The following is a 23,906-nucleotide window of genomic DNA, read 5'->3' on the forward strand; positions in this document are numbered from 1 at the left end:
TGCAATTATGTGAATTATAGATGCAGATGTTTTATGGTAGGCTGGGCTGTGCAGCAGCATTAGACAGAGGTCACTGGCTTGTGGTCACAGAGGTGATGAATATAGTGTTGTAAGCTCTAGTTTATCATTAGTGCATTGTTTTATTTTTTAACAATAATAATATTTATTAGTACAATATTATCTTATCATACTTTGTTCAAACCAGGCATGTCTGATATGCTGCAAGTCTCGTAGATTAGATGTCATCAAGACAGATGTCCGTAATATTTGTGACCTTCTCAGTGCCTTTTTTATTATTCATTCTGTCCCATTTTAACCTCACAAACCATCAAAGATGCTGAGTCTTCAGTGGTTGCTGATGGATGAATTAGCATATATAAGAAGCACAGGATTATTGTTGGTAGATTCAAATCCTGGGGGGAAAGGCCTTTCTTCCTATGTCCCTCCCCCTCCCTTTTGAGATATTAAATGTAATTTGTACCAAACCATGGGCTATTCTTTACCTTAAGGTGTATTCTGGATTTCAGGTTCTTGGATAGATGGCCAAACTTCATGTAATGTAAGGGTTCTGTGGCTGGAATTCCTGTTGTCTTTTCCCATTACAAAAAGATTTGCCTGATTTGGAAGAGGGAATTTAACAATTTTTTAATGTACCGTATTTTTCGCCCTATAGGACGCACCGTCCCATAAGGCGCACCTAGTTTTTTTTTTGGGGGGGAAATAAAGGGGGAAAAATATTTTCCCCCAGGCGCGGGGCTGGGGCGGCCCGAGCTTCCCCCGACCCCAGCCCCCAAACAGGCAGCTCTCTGCAAGCCGTGGGAGCCCAGCGCTGGCTCCCGCTGCTTGCAGAGAGGTCCGCGAAGCCTGGACGCGCTGATCTCAGTGCGCGCAGGCTTCGGGATGCCGGCAACTCTCCCCAAGCAGTGGGAGCGCTCCCGCTGCTTGCGGAGAGGTCCGCGAAGCCTGGAGAGCGAGAGGGGTCGGTGCGCACCGACCGCTCTCGCTCTCCAGGCTTCAGCGAAAGCCTGCATTCGCCCCATAGGATGCACACACATTTCCCCTTCATTTTTGGAGGGGAAAAAGTGCGTCCTATAGGGCGAAAAATACGGTATGTGTTGCATCCACACTTCTTAGGTCCCCATCTTTTCAGAAAGTCCTTCCCTGGGCAGCCAAAGAAAAAGAGGTGAATTGGTCTCAGCACTTTCCCCCAACACCAGAGGTGTAGCAACTATCACTCCTCTCCTCTCCTCTCATTTTGTCCCACAGTAGCTGCCCAGGCAAATCCTTCCAGAAAGTAGGGGAGGAGTTAGTCTCATAGCCAATAGGAGTTGGAAGTTGGTGGGTCCTTCCAACTCCAGCAAATGCTCCATGCCTCCAAGCTTGAAGATATAGTCGTCCCTCTGCTTGCATCAGGTTGGCAACCCACAGCTTTGAAGGCTGCCTGCACATTACACTTTGTAAGCTTTATTTCTAGAAGGGCTGAAGACATACTGTTTAAAAAATTAAAAACTCAGTGTTTGGGTCTTCTGCTGCCATGAGCCCTGGTGCAATTGCTGCAATTGTACCATTATAAATCCATCTCTGTTAGGACTGCATGGATTCCTATTGCCTGGGGTCCAAACAACTTACTATATCAGTCACAGCTCTGACCTCACTTATTGGCTAAAAACATTGAGAGGCAGGAACAGCCAGGCTGGCTCATTTGAAAGAAATTATTCAGAAAGGCACCTGCATGTTATGATTGAAAAATTTCTTATTAGAAGGGCTAGAAACTTCTTCTTTTTTTAATGAAAGCTCTGAGTCTGGTAACCCCCTTCAGGGATGCCAATGAAGGCCTTCATGGGCACCAGGTTGGTGACCTCTGTCCTAACGGACCAGCCTCCACTGATTTTAATTGGGAAGAAGGAGAAGCAAACAGTAGAAACAAAACAACTAAAATGCTAGAATTCAACCATCTCAATTCATTGCTTGTAGTCACATTTCAAAGCTCTCCTCTCAGATAACAAGGCACACTAATGGCTTGGAGGCCCCTCAGCCCCATGGGGCCCTAACGCTGCAGACACCTATAAATCCTTTCCTGCTGGGAGCAGCAACATTGACATTGTTAGAGGTGTTGGGGCTTGTAGTCTGCAGGTGTGGCCTTCTTATTCCAATCTAGAACATTACTTTCCGAAAATCCCTTGCATCCTAATTTTGATTTCTCTTGCTGTTGTTTGTGTCTGTCTTGAGTGTTAGTTATGAGGTAAGTCTTGTCCCTTCACCCCCGGCCCCTAAATTCTAGCCTTTGGTGTGATTGATTTAAATCCAGTGTTAAATGCTTAAAGACCTCTGTGTCTCTGAGTAACAGTATACAGTGGTACCCTGGGTTACAGACGCTTCAGGTTACATACGCTTCAAGTTACAGACTCCGCTAACCCAGAAATAGTACCTCGGGTTAAGAACTTTGCTTCAGGAGAAGAACAGAAATTGGGCTCCGGCGGCGTGGCAGCAGCTAAAGTGGTGCTTCAGGCTAAGAACAGTTTCAGGTTAAGAACAGACCTCTGGAACGAATTAAGTACTTAACCTGAGGTACCACTGTAGTATCTTGCTTAGAATCATAGAACTGTAGAGTTGGAAGGGTACCTCAAGAGTCATCAAGGCAAATCCTCTGCATCATTCTCATGGTTCATTTTTGCTGAACCTATTTTCTTCCTCTAGCAGATCCCTCCAAACAAATTCCCATGTATACATGCCTCCAATTATTTCCCCCTTCAGATAATTGTTCCTTAAATATTCATTTCCCAGTTCCTTATTCTTTAAGGTCAAAGGAAAGGGCCAAAGGTTAAAGGACAAATTGGTGATAGCGTAACAGGCAGGTGTTCATATCTCTGAATGTATACATTCATAGAAGATGCTGAACTTATTTGAAATAAAGGGGTTATTTTTCACAATAGAAATAGGATTGCAGTTTATTTCTATGATTCTGTGCTTTTTGGTTCAGTTGATTTGTCCATGTTACTGGTTTTTAGTGTTATTCTTTTCAACATTTTAATCTTAAAATCCAAGGCACATAAATCTTATTATTCGGCTAGGCCCCTGGATATGAAACATAATCTAGCAAAACATATCCTTACCTTTAAACACTTGAACAGCCTAGTTTAAAAATCAGTAGGATTTTACTTAAAGATAAGTACATCCTCATTGTTATAGACTGGGATCCTAAGCATACTTTCTGTGAAACTAAGCTCCTTTCAAATCAATTAGGCCTGCTTTTGAGTAAATATATTCAGGATTGAGGTGCCAGGCAGCACTTTCCAGTTCTTAAGCTATGGAACACTTGTTACAGGAAGAGATCTCACCTAGCACATGGGTGGGGAACCTGTGACTGACATCATCACTGACCATTAACCATGTTAGATGGGTCTGGGTGGGGGACTGGAGTCTAACAACATCTGGAGAGCAACAGGTTTCCTACCCCAGATCTGAATTCTTCATTGAATACTTTTCACATTAGCTGGATGCTTCAATTTTACACAGTGTTTAAGGGCTGCTGCGACCGTTAGGAAGTAGGAAGAATAGAAGTGATTTATGAGGTCTGTGGACAAAGAGTTGCAAATCAAGATGTACCATTGAGTTTACAGATTTGGCCTTTTTAAGTTTCTTGTGCCCTTCAATAGAAGCTTCTTCGTTGGAAGAAAATAGACTGGTTAGTTATAAAGTTATGAATGTTTAAATACACCAACATGTGATATATTTTTTGTCTTTCCTGCCCTCCTTTAAATCTCAGCTCAAAGTGGAACGGCTTAAAACACTGGTATGACTGTGATGTGCTTTAGCTTTGACTCATTCCTCATAGGATCTTCTCTCTTCCTCAACGCTGCAGGGATTAATGGTGGTAAAAACTTGTAATGGGACTCTTCAGGATTAATGGGAGTACAAATGTGTTTTTTCTCAGTACCTTAAGCAGATAAAGCCTAAAGACATGCAGAGAATAGGCATGCTGACTTTTGGACTTGGATTTCACTCATGCTGGAAGAGGGGCATGTGTGAAAATCTCCCAATAGGCTACACTTGAGGCAAGATGGAAAGAAATAATCAGCATATGATTTAAAAGATTACAGTTTCAAGGTGCGGCTAACAGTAATTCTGTGCTGTCTTTTCCTCTTATCTCGCTGCAATATTACATGATGGGTTTTGGACATTATATTTCTGCTCTTGTTCCCTTTGAAGCTACCCATAGGAAAATAGGAAAATGTGAATCTCCATTATCCTGAGTCAGAATATTGGTCCATTTAGCCCAGTATTGTTTGTGTTGACTAGCTATGGCTCTCCAGGGTTTTAGCTAAGGGATTTTCTGCCTGGAGATGCCAGCGACTGTGATCTACCACTGATTTAAATAAGAAGAGCCCTTCTAGGTCAGACCCAGAGTCCAACCAGTCCATCTAGTCAGATGCTTCCAGGAAGCCTGTGTAACCAGAGCAGTCAACATGCATTCTTTTCTTTTCCTCATAGCTGATATTCAGAGGCACACTGTCTCTGTCTCTGAGCCTGGAGATTCCATTTAACTATCGTAGTTAACAGCTGTTGATAGACCTGTCTTCCATGCATTTGTTTAACCCCCTTCCCTAAGGGCTGGATTAAACGAGACATTGGTGGCCCAAAATCAGATGTCCTGTCTCTTTTAAAAGCAGCCAAGCATGTGCAAATTTGATCAGGACCACGGCCAGGGAGGAGGGATGTTAATTATTTTCTACCATGTTGTTTGTCCATTTAAAATCCCCTCAAAGCTGCTATTTTCTCTGCTGGGCTAACATACAGATGTCAATGCATTGAGACTCTGACACTCTGTGTAGCAGGCTCTGTGCATAGAAATTTTGTGCACTGGAGAATCATTGTAACATATATATTTGCTCAGGAACCTCACAACTATATTTCTCAGTATCTCTGGTGCTGATGTGCAAAAGCCATTCATTCCTCTCTCACATGATCTACATGGCACATGACATCCACAGCCTGGGTACCAGGTAGGCAGTTGCAGTAAGACTTCACTGCCCTGACCTCCTCACCCTGTTGCCATGATTGCACAAATGTTTAACATATCTGCCCCCTTATTTTTGTGGGAATGTTCTGGGGTGCAGGAGAGGATATATTGACTAATTATATCCTTATCCAACTTGTGCTAACAAGTTCCCAAAATATCAGCAGAGTTTATAGACATTCCCCTTTAAGTTCGCAACGGTAACGTGTGCACAGGTTCGCTAGAACCTCTATAATAATTACTCTGGTAATTTCCCCTTTGTTCCCTCTTAAAATACAAGACACAACACAGTCTTTATAAAAGTATAAAGAGTTTACTCACGATCTGTTCACAATATGATCCCAGACGGCAGACAGGCTTAAAAAGGTTACATATACTTAGAATCTATCTTGTTGCAAGATAGACCTTATCTCCTCCCTTGGCTGAGAGCCAAGAGGGCATCTTTAGATGTTTCCTCATCGAAGGAAAATGGCAGAGAGAGAGAGAGATGGCTGCCTGCCCTGTGCTTTTGTCATTACCTGCACAGGTGAGGCCACACCCACCTCTGGTCACATGCGGAGGAAGTCCGTCCCCAGGAAGTTTACCTGCTTGCTGGACAGACATCCCTCCCCATGTTCTAACATGTACACTCTAGGAATGTTGTCATTGACTGCTCCTGTGTTTACATCCCACAATTTTCTCCTCAATACTTTGTTACTGGAGCTCACTCACGCTCAGTATTTTATCCTCAGTATTTTAATCCATTGGAGATGCAGCAAATTGGTCATTTATATTAATTGGATCAGTTGGAAACAGCAAAAGAAGAAATGTGTGACTGACTGCTTTGCTTATCCTCTTTTCACATTGGTGCATAGTGCAAAGAGTGGCTTCACATGTTTCCTCCACAGAGAGATTTACGTGCTTCAGATATTGGTAGCATTTGGTAAAATGCTGTATATTTCTGGTGTGCATATTTGTGCTGAGAAGACTGGTGACCAAATTTAGCATTAACATTTTGCATCCATATTTTATCTCCTGACATTATTCCCATAAATGCATCTGTATAAAAAAACCTCTTGCCAGAATTTATCACCAACAGAAAATTTATTGAATGGCAGACACCCAGATACCTGCCTTTGAATTATTACAATGAAGTTACATGGAAAACATCACTCAAAATGAACTTTTCAATTCACGATACAACTTGTAGAATTGGGGTGCTGCTTCAGATGTAACAATGAGGGCTTATGTGATCCCTTATCTCTGCCAGCATGGAGAAGTTTGGAGTTTGAATGCTTTAGTTGAGCTTCCTGCTTTGCATTGGGTTAGACTAGATGATCCTCAGGATCCCTTCAAACTCTACAATTCTATGATTTTATAAGTCTTCCAATTTTTATGCAGTGAAGGGATGATGTAGCCTAGCAACAAGGTCAATGTAGAGCCTATGTAGTAACTTGGTTGCAAGAAGCTGCTCTGATCAGAGATTCAATACAGTCAGAGAAGAGGTTGTGTTGTTCTGAATTACTAAACAGTCTAGTTAATGCAGAGATTGCATAAATTTGGATTCTGCATGGAGGTTCAGTCAAGCTACTGAACCTACTATGTGCACTTTACTGCATGTGACGAAATGTGATGGAAGATTTCTTTGCTAATTAGATCCCTGCTATGATTTTATTCATTTTAGAAGAACAACCTTCTTTAAACTTGCTATTTTTAGCTTCCTTTTATTTTCTTTTAATCTCAGAGTTCCTTGCTAATTATTTCTTTTCTTATTCCCAACTCAGTGATATCACTGACTACAATTTACAGTGACAACTATTAAAATCTTGGTGCCAAGCACAAGTCATATTTGAGAACACCAGTGCACCAACATTACTCAGGAAGCACTTTGGTTATATGTTTCACCGTTAACAGGGAAGAAGTGAAGGTCTCAGAGTTTGCTTTGAGTTCCTGGCTTTGATTCCTCACTTAGGATCTGGTAAAGGTATATCTGAGAGGATGTTTCAGAATCTGCATTTCTGAGGGAAATAGTGACAAAAGTTGATGTGTATATTTAAAGCACATGGCTTCCCTCAAAGACTCCTGGAAACTGTAGTTTTGTGGGTGTTGGGAATGATAGCTCTGTGAGAGGTAAACTATAATTTCCAGGGAAGCCATGCACTTTAGATGTGCATTATGTATGGTGTGGAGATGCCCTAAGAAAACTCAGCCAGCTTGGGACTCATGAGGTCTCAAATCAGGATTCTGCCTAACATCGGCTTCTTAAGGAAATCTTCTGGAAAAGTTCTTAGAATACACCTTTGCATGGGGTTTCTTCCAGGGATCAGATTTAGAGAGTCACCCACATATATCTTGATTAGGAATTGTGTGGCACTCTGGCAGATTCAATTTCCAATTTGGATATTGCACTCCATTGATGTGGGCAATTATTCAAAATCTACCTTCTGACCAATTTTTACTTTTAATTGTGGGGAAATGGTGTGTGTGTGTGTGTGTGTGTGTGTGTGTGTGAGAGAGAGAGAGAGAGAATATAAACGTGGGTTATGTATGAGGGTATGGCCCTGCCCTCTGCTGACGCATGGACTCTGGATGGTTAGCAGTGAAAGAGTATGGACCTTGGAGTCAGAAAGCTTCCTCCTTCTGAATTATAGAATCATAGAACAGGAAGGGACTTCAAAGGTAATCCAGTCTAGCTTCCTTGATAGGTTACAATGGAGGTCCAGGCATCACCATCATCATCATGCCACTTTTCATTCAGTGAATACCAAAGCAATTCACAATAATAACAACTGCAAGAGACAATAATAGAAAAATCTGAACAGAGGAGAGGTGCAAAGAGCTTTCCTCTGTGACTGAATGTGGTGGTGACTGATGCAGGTGCCCTTCTACCTCTTGACGGGGGGGGGGGAGGAGAGAAGAGATGCCTAAGTAATTTTGTGGTCCTTTCACTTTTTCTACTGTTTTAGATGTGGCAGCCATTTTTTGTTGTGCCACATTCCATAGCAGCCTTTTTGGGACACACCCATGGAACTTCCTCAAAATTCCAGATATGGCCACTGGCCCCCCCCCCAACATTGGCACCCTCTGCAGTAATCCATACTTCATAGTTAATGTATGTTGAAAACAATACAGGGGGTAACACTTTGAAACTGCAGGGGTTGTGCAAGGTCAGGGAAAATAAGGGAAATCAAGTTTGGTTTTTTTTTAATGCAGTGTTTTCTTACAGCCTTGAGGTGCTATAGCAGGGATGGGGACCTATGACTCTCCAGATGCTGTTGGACTACAATTCCCATTATCTCTGACAATCCAAGATCCTGGCTGGGGCTAATGAAAGTTAAGAGTCAACAAGGCCTGGAGTAGCACAGGTTCTCCACCTCTGCAATGCATTACATCATGAAACTAGTTTAAAACTCCTACAAGATAAATGAACACTGAATTTGGGAAGTGTTTTCTAATCCAGACAGGAAACAAGCATCAGTGATAATAGATAGCACACTATCAACATCATTATGTAGAAGATAAAAAGTGGAGTGACAGTTTAGTTGAAATTCGTTGTCAGAGATTCATGATGAGGACATGGTGGATCCTCTCCATCTCAAATTCCTGTCAGAAGGAATATATCAAAAGGGGGTATTGTGGACACACAATGGCTTCTAGTTCACTGAGCAATGTGGCTGCATATCTTGGGACAGTCAGCACACTGGAGGCAACATGAGTTACGCATGTCAACATTTGGAAGATGAAATATTCCTCCTTCATATAGACTTTTGTATAAGGCTCGACTCCAAGTTTGTTTGGGCCCTTGGCTGCAAGGAAATTGGTGGATCCCCTTCCCCTTGGCCATTTAGTGCCACCCGTAGCTATAGCAATTCCCATTTAAGCTCACAATAGGGCAAAAATGTATGAGAACTTACTAAGCTAAATTACAGATGAAGGGAGTTTCTGCCTGTTTTGCTTACTGGCTCTTGTGTGTTTCAGAGCTTTGTGATAGGTAGAGAAGCAAAAGGTGCAGCATTTGAGTGTGTGATGCATCAGCGTAGAAGGAAAACATCCCTCACTGGATTTCTTGGTGCCCTCCAGCTGTAGCTCAGTGGTAGAGCATCTGTTTTGTGTGCAGACAGGGCCAGGTTTGCTCCTCAGCTCCCTCAGGTAGGGCTGGGAAAGACTCTGAAACCCCGGAGAGCCACAACCATCATAGATAATACTGAGCTAGATGGACCATTGGGCAGACTCGTATAAGGTAGCTTTGTAAGTTCCTAATAACAACAAACTTCTCATTAGAAGACAATAATGAAAGAAATGAGGAGCAGATCAAGTGGCAAACAAACAAAAGTAAAAGAAAGCTTCTTTTCTTCTCACAAAGGCAGTAGTCTTTCGATTGAACCCCTAAACTTACTTATTTACCAGAGAGTACATTTTACAGAACACACTGGGACCTTCTCCTGAATAAAAGTATTTGGGATTGGGTTGCAGGACTGATTGAGATGTAAGTAACATGCTACAGTTGGGCAGCCGTGGCATCTATCAGGCAGGTGAGTGAGCAAAAGAAAATAACTCCAGATATCTTATCCACAATGACTTTCATTAACTCACATTAAACAGGACTTTAGTGAGGGATTTATAGAGACAATAATAATAACCAAAATGGTAGATGAAATATTAACCAACTGTTTTTTCATAGGTCGGGGGGGGGGGAGTAACCAAACTTCAAATTTCTAGGGTGTTTGGAAAACGATTGAATTGGGAGCTCTGGCATTCTGATAATTGCAGAATGACTGTGTTTGTTTTTTGTATTTTGAAAAGCTGTATTTTCAAAACTTATCATAGCCACATTCCTTCCCTGCAATCATATTGTTGCCAATTTTGTTGTTTTATTTAGATATTGCTGATAGCACTATGAACATCAGAAATCAATAATATTATATTTAGCTGTTGAAATCAAATATTGCCTATCATGTTCCTTCCAGGAGTTTGAATAAGCCCAGAGATTATCTGCACCTAGCAAAACAGTAGTACTGCTTTATGGAAACTCAAAACCACAGCCTTGTACTAGAGCTTAAGTCAGCACTAATTTAGTCCACAGCAGATATGATAAAACTAGACAAAACTGCAACATAAACACCTCCTGCACCAAACATTTACCTCTGCTGAATATCCCCCAGATGCAAACTTCCTTGTTAAATTGCCATGTAAAATTCTGTTCACTGTTTAAAGACAAACTTTAAAAAGCGACACTTTCATTTTAAAAAGCTGCTTCCCCTCTGTGTCTAGAAGAGCAGCTATAGCTAAATAATGCTGCATCTTTTCTATTTGGCCTCACAAATAACTTACCAAATAATGTAAACTGATTCTGGTTTTTCCAAGACATTGGCTTCAATTATATGAACGTAAAAGTATCCTTTGTGTATCTGAAGAAGTGTGCAAGCACATGAAAGCCTATACCAAGAACAAACTTAGTTGATCTATAAGGTGCCACTGGACATTTTTTTTTATATGTTTATTCTTTGGAATGTTACACTTTGATGTTTCTTTAGAACACATTTGTTCTTACTTTTTAAAGTGAGTTCAGAATAATAATTGATGGTTAAATTGGCCCAAGACATTTTGCTGCCTGAGGCAAAAAAGATGATCCACACACACCAACTGCAGGCAGGTGTGGCTTGCACAGTGGAGCAGAGCTGCCACAATAGCTTCTGGGTAGCAGTATCACTTGCCACACACTGGTAGGGGTGAGGGACCAGCAAGGCTGGGGCTGTGTGGATGCATAGGTGGGAACACTGGATTGGCTCTGCCAGTGTGGCTGCACAGCCCCAACCTTGCTGCCATCTTGCCCCTTCCCATCCCTGTAAGCAGCAGTGATGCTGCTATCTGGAAGCTATCTTTGCAGCATCACCCTGTCAGGTAAATGCATAGAATTATGAACTGTTCCTGATTCCGTGTTCAGAAGTGGACTGGACTAGCAGTGGAATTCTACTTCAATATTGGCATCCTCCACTGCACCTGAGGGCAACAGGCCTAAGTGCAGGGGTTGCATGACAAGCCACATGGGACACCCAGTTCTGTCTTCCAACAGAGGAGAGAGAAGGGTGTTGAGAAGGAATGGTTGGATGGTGGTGGCTCCCATTACTCTAATTCCAGCATCTGCTGCCCAGTGGTGGAGTTGGCCATGTTCCCAGAAGCAGTTTTGCATGTTTTGCATTCATAAGTGCCTTCTCTCTTGTTCTTAATAAATCTGCATGGAAATCTGCATTCTTTGTTACTTATTTCCTCACAGGACGCACATTTTTTGACATATCTTTAGCTAAAATATACTTTTTATCCTAAAATATACAATTTTGTGTAGACTTTGGCCTAAACAACACAATTTAATAGGCTTTTTGGTAGTTCTTTGAGCTGAGAACAGTACCACAATGTTTGGAGGTGTTTGACAATCAAAGGATAACTTTGTTTCAATTTGTACATCTGGTTGCTTTGCTTAAAAAATGCAAATGAAACAGAATTCTTAAGCATTCCTAGTTCAGAACATCTGAGAGTTCCTAAAAACCCACCTTCTACGTATGACCTATTAGCAAGAGGACATACTTGCTTCCCCATGTTGTTCCATTTGAAAGTGTTAAGGTACTCAAACCTGCAATGGGTCCTGAGGCATTCACCCTTTGTGTCAGAGGTGAAGAACCTCAGGCCTAGGAGCCATGTGCGGTCTTCCAGGCCTATCAGATTCACAGGACTCTCCCTAAGCCACACCCACTCCCTGGTCACATACCCTCTTCACAGGCCACACACCTCACTGGCCCTGCTCCACACCCTCATTGAGTGTTTTTGCCTCGGTAGAATGTGTTGTTGAACTCTGGTGATGCCTCGTTCTTGCCTGGAGGGTGGGTGGGTGGTGGGGTATGAGCGCCGGTAGAAATTAACCCACTAGGCAAAGGAAATTTTACATTTATTGCTCTGCACACTTTCCCCTCTGGCCCTGCTCATCTCTGGTGCGTGGTTTCTGGAAGATTGTCCAGAAGGAAATGCAGCCTTTGGGTGGAAAAAGATTCTGCCTCCTTGCTTTATGTCATCATCAAACTCTGGCACAACAGAGAACGCCACCAGCAGAGAAGCTTTGTGAACTTTCATAATGGCACTATGTGACAAGATGCAACACCCCCTAAAAGCTTCCCTATTTGGGTTCTTCCTGCTGTTTCCTCCACGGAATTGTCTCTGCCTCACCATGCCCAGCCTTCCCTCCAGCCTCTAGTTCCCTGGCCTGGCAAAAGTACTATGATGACCTGGTATGCACCAGGCCCTGATAGGTAGCTAAGGCTTTCTGGGGGGAAGAGGAAGCCGCTTTCCTGCTTTTTCACTAATTTTCCCAGTTCTGCTGCAGCAGAGTCACAAATTCTTTTCATAGCCAGCCCTTTTCCTGGCCCTTTAAGGCTTATTGCACTTGCAGGTATTACAGGCTCAAAATGAATTGGTCCAAATCACTAGTTATTAGGGGCAGAAATGAGGCTATTCTTGAGAGGGGGGGGATGTTTTCTGATAGAATGATTTCTGTGCAAAAATAAGGCATTTTCTTCAGTCTCTTCCTTCACTCCTCTAGGCCCTATGGGTACGTGAGTGGCAGCTGGTTTCCTTCAATGTTACAAACACAAAACCTGCAGACTGGGGATGAATATTTATGTGTGTTCCTGTCAAGTTTGCAGCCAAAGATCTCAGGGTTTTGGTATCATATGGATCTTTGCATTTAATTTTCAAGATTTCTCTGCACTGGACTGCAGAGCTGGATCTGGTGCCTGGGGGATGGGAGTGGTTGCAAGTCGCAGAGGTACAATTGACATTGATTGAACAATTAGCAATTCTTTAAAAAGATGCTGGAAGTCATATCTTCAAGATTTGGGTTCTACAGCCCTAGGAACACGAGGTGGCTCAGTGTATTGGCAAACATACATGTAGCCTATTGTTGGTTATTCCTAGCGTAGCGACGCAGCTCGGGCTGAGAGTGCTGGGATCATGGATTTAGTCTGCACTTTATATATGGTGATAAAATGTGGCATGATACTTTGAAACACATGTGATCCCACACCCCTTCCCACACCCACCTACCCACTACTGTGCAGAGTAAAGCACATCTAAGTACTATTGATTTTGGAACGGCTTACAGGTACAAAGCCTTCTTTGCCTTTCTAAAAGGTTTTTATTTTGTCCCTTTGGAATGGATTCTTGTGTTCTGTGCAATGTACCTTATCAGGCTTCTCATGTCTAAGTTTTTTTAATGTCCTGTATTCCAGTAAATGTTTTTTCCCCATCCATCTATTAGCAGCACAGAAACACTCGTGCCATCCTTAGTATTCCTTAATGCACATTTCTGCACAGTACTGGTGGGGATTATACCTATTCTGCCAGCAGAAGGTATTGGTATTACCACAGAAAAATGTACCACCCCTGCTGGTAAGGATCACAGCTATTTTCAAAGAGCTCTAAGTTTTGAACTATATGTACACATTGGCAGTCTGATTTTTTTACAGTAGGAAGTGATGGTGTATACTTAGGGATGCCATACGTCTGGATTTCCCCAGACATATACGGAATACTTTTCTGTCCAGATTTTCACTGCTTGAAATATGGCAACCCCAGTACACTTTTCATATAAGTGTACTGTGTCCATGTAAGAGAAGTTTACTGTGTGTGCACCGCATAGGTCCATAGTTTATATGGTTACAAGCAGAGGCGTCGCAAGGTGTGTGTGTTGGGTGCTGTCTGCCCCAGGTGCCATCTCTGAGGGGGGTGACAAAATGCTGTGCGGCACTCAACGTCTGTGAGAGACGGTGTGACTTTTGCGTGTGTAGGCTTCCTGCTGCCGAAGCGTTCCCCAGAAAAGCTCAACAATTCTGGCTCCCCCAAAACAAGTCAAACCATTATTGCAGGCTGGCTAAATAAATAAATAAATAAAAATAAAATTCAATGGGGGAGGGGTTACAAAACATTTCACCACCTGACCTTGCTACGCAAATGGTTACAAGTTTGTGGGGTTCCTGGACTCCCCTCCTAATTCTGGGGTGCCAGATATTGAATGAGAGACAGACTTTGGTAATCTTTCATCATAGCTCAGGTGGTATATATTTGTCAATAAACCATATTATCATAAAGACACCACACTCTCCACCATGCCTCATTCCTAAAGGAAACACAAACCTCGGGTAAGTGCCTGACCCCTGGAATCTCGCACTGCTCAGAGATTGGGGTGGTGTGATATTTTTGCTACAATATCAATACTGTATCATGTTTGACTGTTAAGCAACTTTCACTGTCTCCTTCATTGTGCCCATTATTAGATTGGCAAAAGTAGCTACTAAGCCACGCAAAATGCCTCTCTGCAGCAGTGAGGAGGGAATTTTCCATTTACTTGAAAGCCCTTGGCATAATTTCCACCTCTTAATGCTGATTTTGGGCCCCTGGCTTACATCTCGACTCACTTTCCCCACCACTACTTCTCTGTGTATGGATTTTAAGGAGTTTTCGTAATTGTCAGTGCTAAAGTTTACTGCTCATAAAACCCCAGAAAGCATTGATTGTGACTTGGGTAAACCAAGTAGCATATAAAATCTTACAGCAGTTCAGCCTGAAAAGAGTTTTATGAGGGATGAATTTACCAGGAGTAGCAAGGGGCCTGCAAGATGGCTGCCATCCCATTTTCTACCCTTTTCTGCCAAAATAAAATAAGAGGAGTGAGAGTGAGATGTTCTCTGTACTGTAGCCATCAGTTAAACTTTGCTGCCTTTAGATATGGTCTGTTCAATACATTGTGGAATGAGGAGCATCACTTCAAATGAAGGGAGATGCCAGCAGTCCTAGAAAAGATTTGGAAGCATCTTCGAAACAAATAGCTTTGTGAGTCTGCTACTGAAAAAAGTAACCAAGTGTCTTGCGGTACCTGAAAGATTAAAAGGTGTATTATGGCATAAGTCTTAATGGACTAGAATTCACTTTGACAGACGCATGAAGTGTTATATTCAGTTGTGTGGCCACACATGCACATGTGGGTGGAGGTTATAGATGGAGCCATATTCCCATGAGCTGCAAAAAGTGCGGTCTGTGAAAATTCTGTGTGAAGCTTAAGATAAGATAAGTGACCGTTCATAACACAAGTAATTGGGGATAACACAATCACCCTAGCTTTGCTATGTTAATTAACACCTGTTGTAGGCCTGGAAGGTAGAAATTATTGTCTCATAGCCAAAACAGACAATAATTGCATGGATTACAAATTTTTGAAAAATTGCCACCCAGCATGGAAGGAGGGTGTGTGTTTTATTGGAACCACGATGCACAAAGAGAGGACAATTAACTATTTCCTCCCCAATCACAGAACACCACCATTAAACTGCAATCAGCATTGGAAGCAAGCTCCATTAGTGCCAATGGGAACCTTTTTATAATGTTAATTGTGGTGGAGGGCCATTTTTGTCAGACTCATGGATGGGGAAGGATTAAAACTTTGCCGTCCCAATGAAAATGATTAAATTCCATACAAGTATTGTTGGGATATCTGAGAAATGAGACAGGACCAAAGCAACTAGATCCTCTAGGCAATTTCTGTTCCCATTTTCCATTTCAATCATCTCTGGTTTAGTTTCATTCTTCATTTCATTGTCAGTTCCTTCTAATCTTGTCAATTTTGTATCTATTTTTCCTCTAATACTTCTATTTTTCATTAAATGACTTTTGTTTGCTCTGTAATCATCTGCTTGAGAATGTCCACAGTAAGCAAGGACCCTGAAGATCTCTTTCTTTCTTGCAGTTCTTCCATAAGATCAGGAAAAAATTGCAATACATTAGAACATACAATAATTTGAAACACTAAAACAGATTAAATTTCACATTGTGGTATGTTCTGGGTAGGAACCAGGACAATGTAGATATATGAGAGGTGTTCAGCATTTTTTCAGTATACAGTGGTGATTATGTATATGACCATTACCGGACACAGTATTTGCCCATAGTGAACCTGGTGCATGGAATGCTCTTGTCTCATCTCGATGGTGGGGTCAAAACTTATTGAAGTGGAATTTCTCAAGGGTCTTCTGACTGGGTCTAGATAATGATGTCCTCAATGAAGAGGAGGGTACAGAAGCTTGAAGAAGTGTTGTTCTGAATCAGCCACAGAACATATTATTAAACAACGTGAATACTCACAGCAGTGCTTTTGACAGGGTGATGTATGGAAACTATTCAACATATCAAATTAAGACGGGGATTAGAATCCCCTTTACTCAAAATCCATTATGTGAAGAAAGTGAAGGCAGCAGAGGGAATTAACGCAGACATACTTATTCTGCAGGGGGCTCGTGGATATGGAAAATACTTCCCAGAAGTATTTGTAAACTTCTGTCTTCGCCTTTAGGAAAATGTGCAAAACATTCTTAAGAAATCATTATCTTGCATTAACATTTTTGATTCATGAACTTATAACTTGAAACTCTTGCAATAGAGCATACTCTTTCTTTGAGAAATTATTTCCATAAAATACTACAATGTTTAGTAGGAAGACGAGTCACTGTATTTTTTCAATTCCACTTCAATGCCAGGCAATTTTAAATTTACATAAATTAAAATGGATGATACATGTGGATCTCACTGATTTAGATTGTAGACCAGATGTAGGGAACTTTTGGAGTTCCAGATGTTGCTGAAGTTCAAGTCCGATCATTCCTGGTCACCAGCTCTGCTTGTTGGGACTTGAAGTTCAGCAACATTGGGGGGGGGGCGCAAAAGTTTCCTACACCTGTTTCAGACCATGCCAGCTATTCAGAGAATCATTAGGACCAAGTAGGCTTTCAGATGATGTTGCCAGTTTTAGTTCCAGTGTAATTATGGTGCTCCTTCTGTATCAGCTGTATTTTTCTATATTCTTTATTTATTATTACCTTTGGGTCCCAGAAGAGAATTGCAAGTAAAATGTCGGCCATGATCATGAGTGGAAGGGAGTTTGTATATGCTAAAGACTCATGAGGTTGTATGTAATATAGTGTACCTCTGTTTACAAACATGCATTGCACTCCCCACTGCACACACAATGAGACCCCAACAAGTATGAGCCAGGCCATTCAGTTTTGGGGAAGAGTTTCCCCCGCTCACTGTACCAATATCCTCAAATGCAGCAGTTTACTTTCCTCCCTAGAAAAAAAATGGCAGCAATCAATTTATATAGGAGAAAGTAAAAAGGTGGACTAATGGATATTGTTATGCGTGTCTAAACTTGCTCCCTGGCACTGGTAACGCCAGTGGACTCAACCAATGGGAATCATGAGCATTCTACATAGAATCATAGAATTGTAGAGTTGGAAAGGACCCTGAGGATCATTTCAGTCCAACTCTCTGCAATGCAGGAATATACAGCTGTTCCATATGGGGACCAAACCTGCAACCTTGACATTATCATACTCTCTAAACAACTGAGCTATCCAGGATGTCTAAGCCTAATTATACTTGCATAGCTGCATCTCTTCATCTACATACCACTATTATAAGTTAGAATGTTCTTTTGTGTGTAGATTTTTAAATAATGGCTAGTCATTCCACCCGCCATCTCAGGATTGGCAATCACATTTGAAGATAATTTCAACAGTGAAGTAGAAAATATTCTTCTATTTAGGGAAATATTTTGTTCTGTGTCAGCTTTAAAACAAATATTACAGTTGAAATACATTGTATGTCGTTGCAAATGCAGCAGGTGATTTCACTGTTTCCCCTGCTTTGGTTTTAATAGTGGAATCACTGTACCGCTTTTTAACTCAGCCTCTTGTCTCTTTGGCAGTATAAAGTGTTGCAGTGAAAATATCAAATAAAGCTACTGCATCGTGCATGGTTCTCCTTCACGAACATGTATAGCTTTCTTGGATTACAGTCCTTATGCATGGCATACTGTGGCCTGGTTGCCAACATGCCATTAAAGCTCTGAAATAACTACCAACTTGATATCCCAGAAAATCTGGTTCTCTCTCAAATAACCACTGAGAAAACAGCTTGAGAGCTTTTCTTTCTCTCTTTTTCTCCAGTTCCAAAACCCAAATGCTTTCTCACCACCTTTCCGCTTTGGGACAGTTCCTAATGGCAGTACAGAGAGGAACATTCGCAACAATTACGAACTGATGCACGCCTACATGGTGAAGTTCAACCAAAGATCGGTGGGAGATGCGCTATCCTCATTAAAGACAGGGTAAGATTGCCTCTTCTAAGGTTGCTAATGTAAACCTGTGTGTCTTGGGATTTGAAGAACCTTCTCCCTAATATTCCTGCTGCTAAAACATTGCATGTAATCCATGTACCACAACGTTGTCAAGAACAATTTATCTCATCCATTATTATTATTATTTGTTCTTTTTGGCTAGATACCGTATGTGCAAGTAATATAGCAATGATTCTTCCCCTTCTTGCATCAATGCAGACTTTCTGAAAAGCAGATTAGCTGGTGGAAATATTGCCGTAAGCTGCAATGCAATAGTTGTGGCTAGACATCACCTAAAATTCTTTATTATTGAAATAACTGTGATATTATCTTAATCCCTAATGTTAATTGCTATATAAAAATATTAGTAAGTTGGGGATCCTAACCACTTTTAAATGAGGGCTGCATCTTTTCCATGGTAAACACACACACACTATACTTGTGTAAACTCACAGGTAGCCCTATTCCATTGATTCAGCTCATGTTCTGTATCAGCGTATGAACTGGGAGCAGAACTACACTGACTAACCTTGCTCTTGATGTCACAGGTGTTTTATGAAGGAGTCTAGATCATCAGTGACAGAATAGCAATCTTCTGAGGAAAAACCAGTTGTGGAGAATTACAGCACCTCTTTGGGGTCTTCTGTGTTCAATAGCTGTCATTTTTGCATACAACGAATATATTTCCATTATGCCTTTGGCATCTGCACATAAAGCACAAATGTCTGCAAGGAAGAGGCCTTCACATGTCATGCTGTGCCTCAAAGGCTTCCTCCCTGCAGATGTGGATACTAGGGTACAGCTAGTTGGTGCACATTTTATAATGGGAGAGGGTAAGGGCCCCACTTATGCTTTGCTGCAAGGCATGATTCAGGTTGCCTGAATAGAACTTTTAAATTCTTGGGTGCCAGGGAACCATGACTGAACCATTTTGCAAAGGCTCCATACAACTTCTGCACCTATGTAACTGGTTTGCCATGTGACTTAAGTTATTTCTCAACAAATTTCTTTTTGGGTGCAGCTGCTGCTGTCCCAGAAACCTTCTGACCCACCTGGCGAGCTATGATTTTTCCATTACATTTGAGGTTATTAATTCCTTTCTCCTCTTCCTCCTCTACATTGCCCAGAAATCAGATTATTCTACTGGTGGAGGGAGGACTGCCTATACACAGTTTGTTCCCTGGAGAATGCAAATTAAAGTTTTTATTTGTCATGCTAGGCTGCTACTCACCTGATAACCTGTAACAAATAAGGATAATTTCCAGGTGACCAGACAGGGCAGCTTGGGGTCTATTTTTCTTGTTGGGGGGGGGAGGGAATATCACTATGCCACCCTTTCTACTCATATAAAGACAAACTACACATTATGTAAATCCATGTGGAAATATTTGAGCAATGAAGACAGGAAATGCTTCATGGTGCAAACAGAATAAGGCAGCAATTCTATCTCTGAATGCTTCAAAATGTAGCTGGTGCAAACACACCCTTATTGCTGGGACTAGTAATTTATTTTTCTGATTGGGCACTGATTCTTTTTCTTCTTTCTTTCTTTTGAGGTTAGTGGGACCCCATAAAGCTAAAGTTACTGCCCTCATAGGGAGACATAACTTGATCTCCTAACCACTTGTCATCTTTAAAGATGCCTATGGGATTCTTCCCATAAGCAGGGGTCCTGGTTGAAGCTAATTTGAGTAATTACATTTTGGCTAATGCTATCTTTCCAGCTGCTTGGTTGGGGAAATGGTCTGCTTTGCTTTCTTAATTCACGACATAGTTGTGGTAGGAATGCTGCTGAATTCACAAGCTGAAGAAGAAAGCATTGTTCAGTCATAAATGAAATGGTTTACATGGGCTGCATAGGCATCTTTAAATCAAAGTTAACTAAATTGTGGCCCTCCAAATGTTGCTAGACTCCCATCATCTCTGACCATTCGCCATACTGCCTGCGCCTAATGGGAGCTGCACTCCACCAATGTCTGGAGAGCTACAGTTTAGCACCCTGTTTAGATCCATTGGAAGATGCTACGGATTTGTGTGGTGATGCTACAACCTGCCCTCAATGTTTATTGTGCCCAAGCAATTGTTCAGCCTGGCTTCCTCTGTGGTTGGTTACCTGAGGTCACATGGGAGCTCTTAACTTCCTTCAGCATCACATAATGATTTAGGTATGCACAGACTCTTCTCTTTACTTCATTCTCTCTTGTTTCTTGACATCATGCAGGAAGCTGGATGCTTTTATTTATGATGCAGCTGTGCTAAACTACATGGCTGGCAGAGATGAAGGCTGCAAGCTGGTGACAATTGGGAGTGGGAAGGTCTTTGCTTCAACGGGCTACGGCATTGCCATCCAGAAGAATTCAGGCTGGAAGCGGCAAGTGGATCTGGCAATCCTACAGCTCTTTGGTGATGGTAAGTGATCTGGATGAGGAACTAGGAATGCGCCTCCATTGAGTGAAGCTACTTCCTACTTCCCTACTTACTACTAATTCTAAGACAACAACAACAACTAATCAGCAGCAATGCTATTATTTTTTTGTTACTCACCCGTACTATGAACTTCTGGTGTATAGTGGCTATTCTATTTTGTAGCTATTATTTATTTATTAAAAATAAGTTTATATGTGGACCCATCACCCCACTGCCCCAGTATAGTTTTCAGGCTAGGTTAATCCAACATAAGTGAGGAATTGAGGAATGGAGGGTTAGGGAGGATCAGTTCTATTTTTCTAGAAAAAGAGGTGCCGGAACTCACCACGAATGCCTCCCTTGTTCTCTTAGAATGGCAATGACACCCACCAGAGAGGTGCGGGAACTGAGCTCCAGTGAGTTTCAGCTGAAAAACAAGCCCTGGGGAGGATCTTTCATTTCTAAATAGTAGATCATGAGAGGAAAAGCTGCGCTTAAAACTCACCCACTGTTCACCCATCTTTTCTAGGTGAGATGGAGGAGCTAGAAGCTCTCTGGCTCACTGGCATCTGCCATAATGAGAAGAACGAGGTAATGAGCAGCCAGCTGGACATTGATAACATGGCCGGAGTCTTCTATATGTTGGGAGCAGCCATGGCCCTCAGCCTCATCACCTTCATCTGTGAACATCTCTTTTATTGGCAATTCCGCCACTGCTTCATGGGCGTTTGCTCTGGCAAACCTGGCGTTGTCTTCTCCATCAGCAGGGTGAGTACTTTCAGCCTCAAGGAAGGGAAGCCACCATCATGACCGTTCCCTCCATCCAAGCCAACTCAGGCTTGGAGTTTTATTATTCAGCAATTTTATCTACTATGCTTCTAGACCTCAAAATAGCCTTTCTCATTACTTCCCCTTGTGCCTATGGCTGTCATTTCTGGCCTCTATGTAAGAGGCATTTGGCCTTAAGAGAGAAAATATGGGAAAGGAAAATGGAACTTTGAAAGGTTGGGAGAATCTAAATTCTTGGGACAGTGGCCTCAGCCTCTTCTTTAACAAGGTGTGAATAAGTTTTCTGTAATTCTTGGTAATTTATCTGAAAGAACAAGAGCATCCTTGCTATACAGCAGGTGGAAGCCACCTGTTTGAAGCAGCAGTATAAGAGGTGCTTGGATGAAGGCAGGACCTGGTCTCTGAATGGTACAGCAAGACTTTTTAAAGTGTTGGTTCAGGGGTGGGGGAGTGGCCTTTGCTTCAGAGTAAATGTCTTGGAGAAGCTTAATGAAAGACTCAAAACAAGAAGGGGTTTGTTTTTTTTTGAGCAGAACATTGTGTAGAACTCTGACTTTTAGGTAACTCCCCTCCCCCCATGTTTCTGAGCAGATTTTACTGACGGAAACAAAGGACACTTAGATCAGAAGCTTTCTCTCTCGCAAATAATTTCTGTATGAATTTCCTTGAATTCCAAAATTCTTTCCCTTTCATTATTTCAAATATTATTATTTATTTAGTACAATAAGCTACACAACAATACAATAAGCTACACATACAATAGCTACACCACAAATAGTCTCTCTCTCTCTCTCTCTCTCTCTCTCTCTCTCTCTCTCTCTCTCTCTCACACACACACACACACACACACACACACACACACACACAATTATATTACTACATTAAAAACATTAAAACAGCAGCTATCATTAGATCAGAGCCTGAAAAATCCAATTATTTCCAAATGCTTGCAGAAAGAGATGAGTCTTCAAACTAGCAAAAACTAAACAATCAAGGGGCAAGCAGCACTTCCTGGGGGGTGGCATTCCATAGCCAGGGCACCACCAGTAAGAAGGCCCTGCTACTAGTTATCACTCCAATTTGTGAGCTGTGGAAAACATACAAGAAAGTTCATTTCTCTGTCCAGTTAGAGATTATGAACTGCACAAGGCTGCATTGACAGATCCCAGCCAATATTATTACATTGTGTGATGCTGCACTAAGGAATCAGATGCTCCTGCATAAGCTGACTTTCACTTAATAAATTCATCAGTTTGAGTCTTCCTAGGATTAAATATGATTTGGAGGTGACAATCATAGAATCATAGAGTTGGAAGAGACCACAAGGGCCATTGAGTCCAACCTCCTGCCAAGCAGGAAACACCATCAGAGCACTCCTGACATATGGTTGTCAAGCCTGTGCTTAAAGACCTCCAAAGCAGGAGACTCCACCACACACCTTGGCAGCAAATTCCACTGTCGAACAGCTCTTACTGTCAGGAAGTTCTTCCTAATGTTTAGGTGGAATAACAATGTAAATGTTCATTGTTAAAATATGGATTTTTTTCATCATTACTTTCTTTGCTTAACAGACTAGGCTCTTGATTGTAAAACTCTGATCCATTTTTAGGATGCTTTTAAAATGTGGAATTCTTTGACCAGAAAAGTCAAACTCTGACAAAGTATTAAGACAGCGTAATTCTGGTTGGGGAAATCTATTTTGTATAACTTCCTAATTTATACAATTCTTTATAAGGACTAGGGAGAAAGAGCTGGAACTCAAACAGCAATTGTGGGTCAGAGTCTGTAATCAAGATGAATAACAATGGCTAGAGGCTATGCAGAGGGTCAGGAAACTGTGCCAAGTGAACCAATATGTTGTACCTCTAAAAGTCATGTCCTGACAGTCTCAAATTTCTGATTGGTTATATGTTTACTCAAACCTGTTTCCAAGATCTGTAAACTAAAGAATATTTGCAACTCTTTTAGCGTATTCTAAGTAAGAAGTATCACCTTAAATCACGCCTAGAAACTAAATGTAAACAGGTGCTGTGGATCAAAGGCTTGTCTAATGGCCTATCTGCAGTATTTGGAGATTCAGAATAATCTCATGTGCATGATTACAAACTGTCTGAAGCGCTTACCAGAGCATTGGAAAACAGTGATCAAATCCTGCAGCTAGTGCATAAGGTGTAACCCTTAAGACGGTACTCCTGACCACAGCACTGCTGAGCATCTGATCTGTAAGAAACATCTGCAACCATGTCTTAAAAAAAACCCCACTTCAATAAAGGTCTGAATAAATTTTAAGATTTATTTCAGTTTAATAATGAAAGGGCAAGGGATAGAGGGGCAAAGGTGGAGGAAGATTAAAAGTGGAAGAACCATTATGAGAGTGTCTAGATTGTCTCATCTCCCAACGATATCCCACTGAGGACAAGGTTTTTTGTCTCAGTCCTCCAAGCTCTGCAGCTCCCCTGCTGGAATGCTCCTCTGCTAACCTCCCTTTGCTTTCCCCAATTG

General features: G+C 41.7%; 1 protein-coding gene across 7 annotated transcripts in view; it reads left to right on the top strand.

Annotated features, from left to right (window-relative positions):
* Nucleotides 1-23,906, top strand: part of GRIN2B (glutamate ionotropic receptor NMDA type subunit 2B) — a 275,625-nt gene that overhangs the window by 246,820 nt on the left and 4,899 nt on the right. For all 7 annotated transcript variants that reach the window (XM_083462730.1, XM_083462732.1, XM_083462731.1 and 4 more), the window contains 3 exons: nt 18,040-18,200; nt 20,431-20,618; nt 21,145-21,383. In XM_083462730.1, coding sequence (XP_083318856.1) covers nt 18,040-18,200; nt 20,431-20,618; nt 21,145-21,383 — 588 coding nt within the window. The remainder of the gene's footprint in view (nt 1-18,039; nt 18,201-20,430; nt 20,619-21,144; nt 21,384-23,906) is intronic.

This window comes from Podarcis liolepis (genome assembly GCF_965112155.1).
Source record: "Podarcis liolepis genome assembly, chromosome: 10".
Taxonomy (NCBI): Eukaryota; Metazoa; Chordata; class Lepidosauria; order Squamata; family Lacertidae; genus Podarcis; species Podarcis liolepis.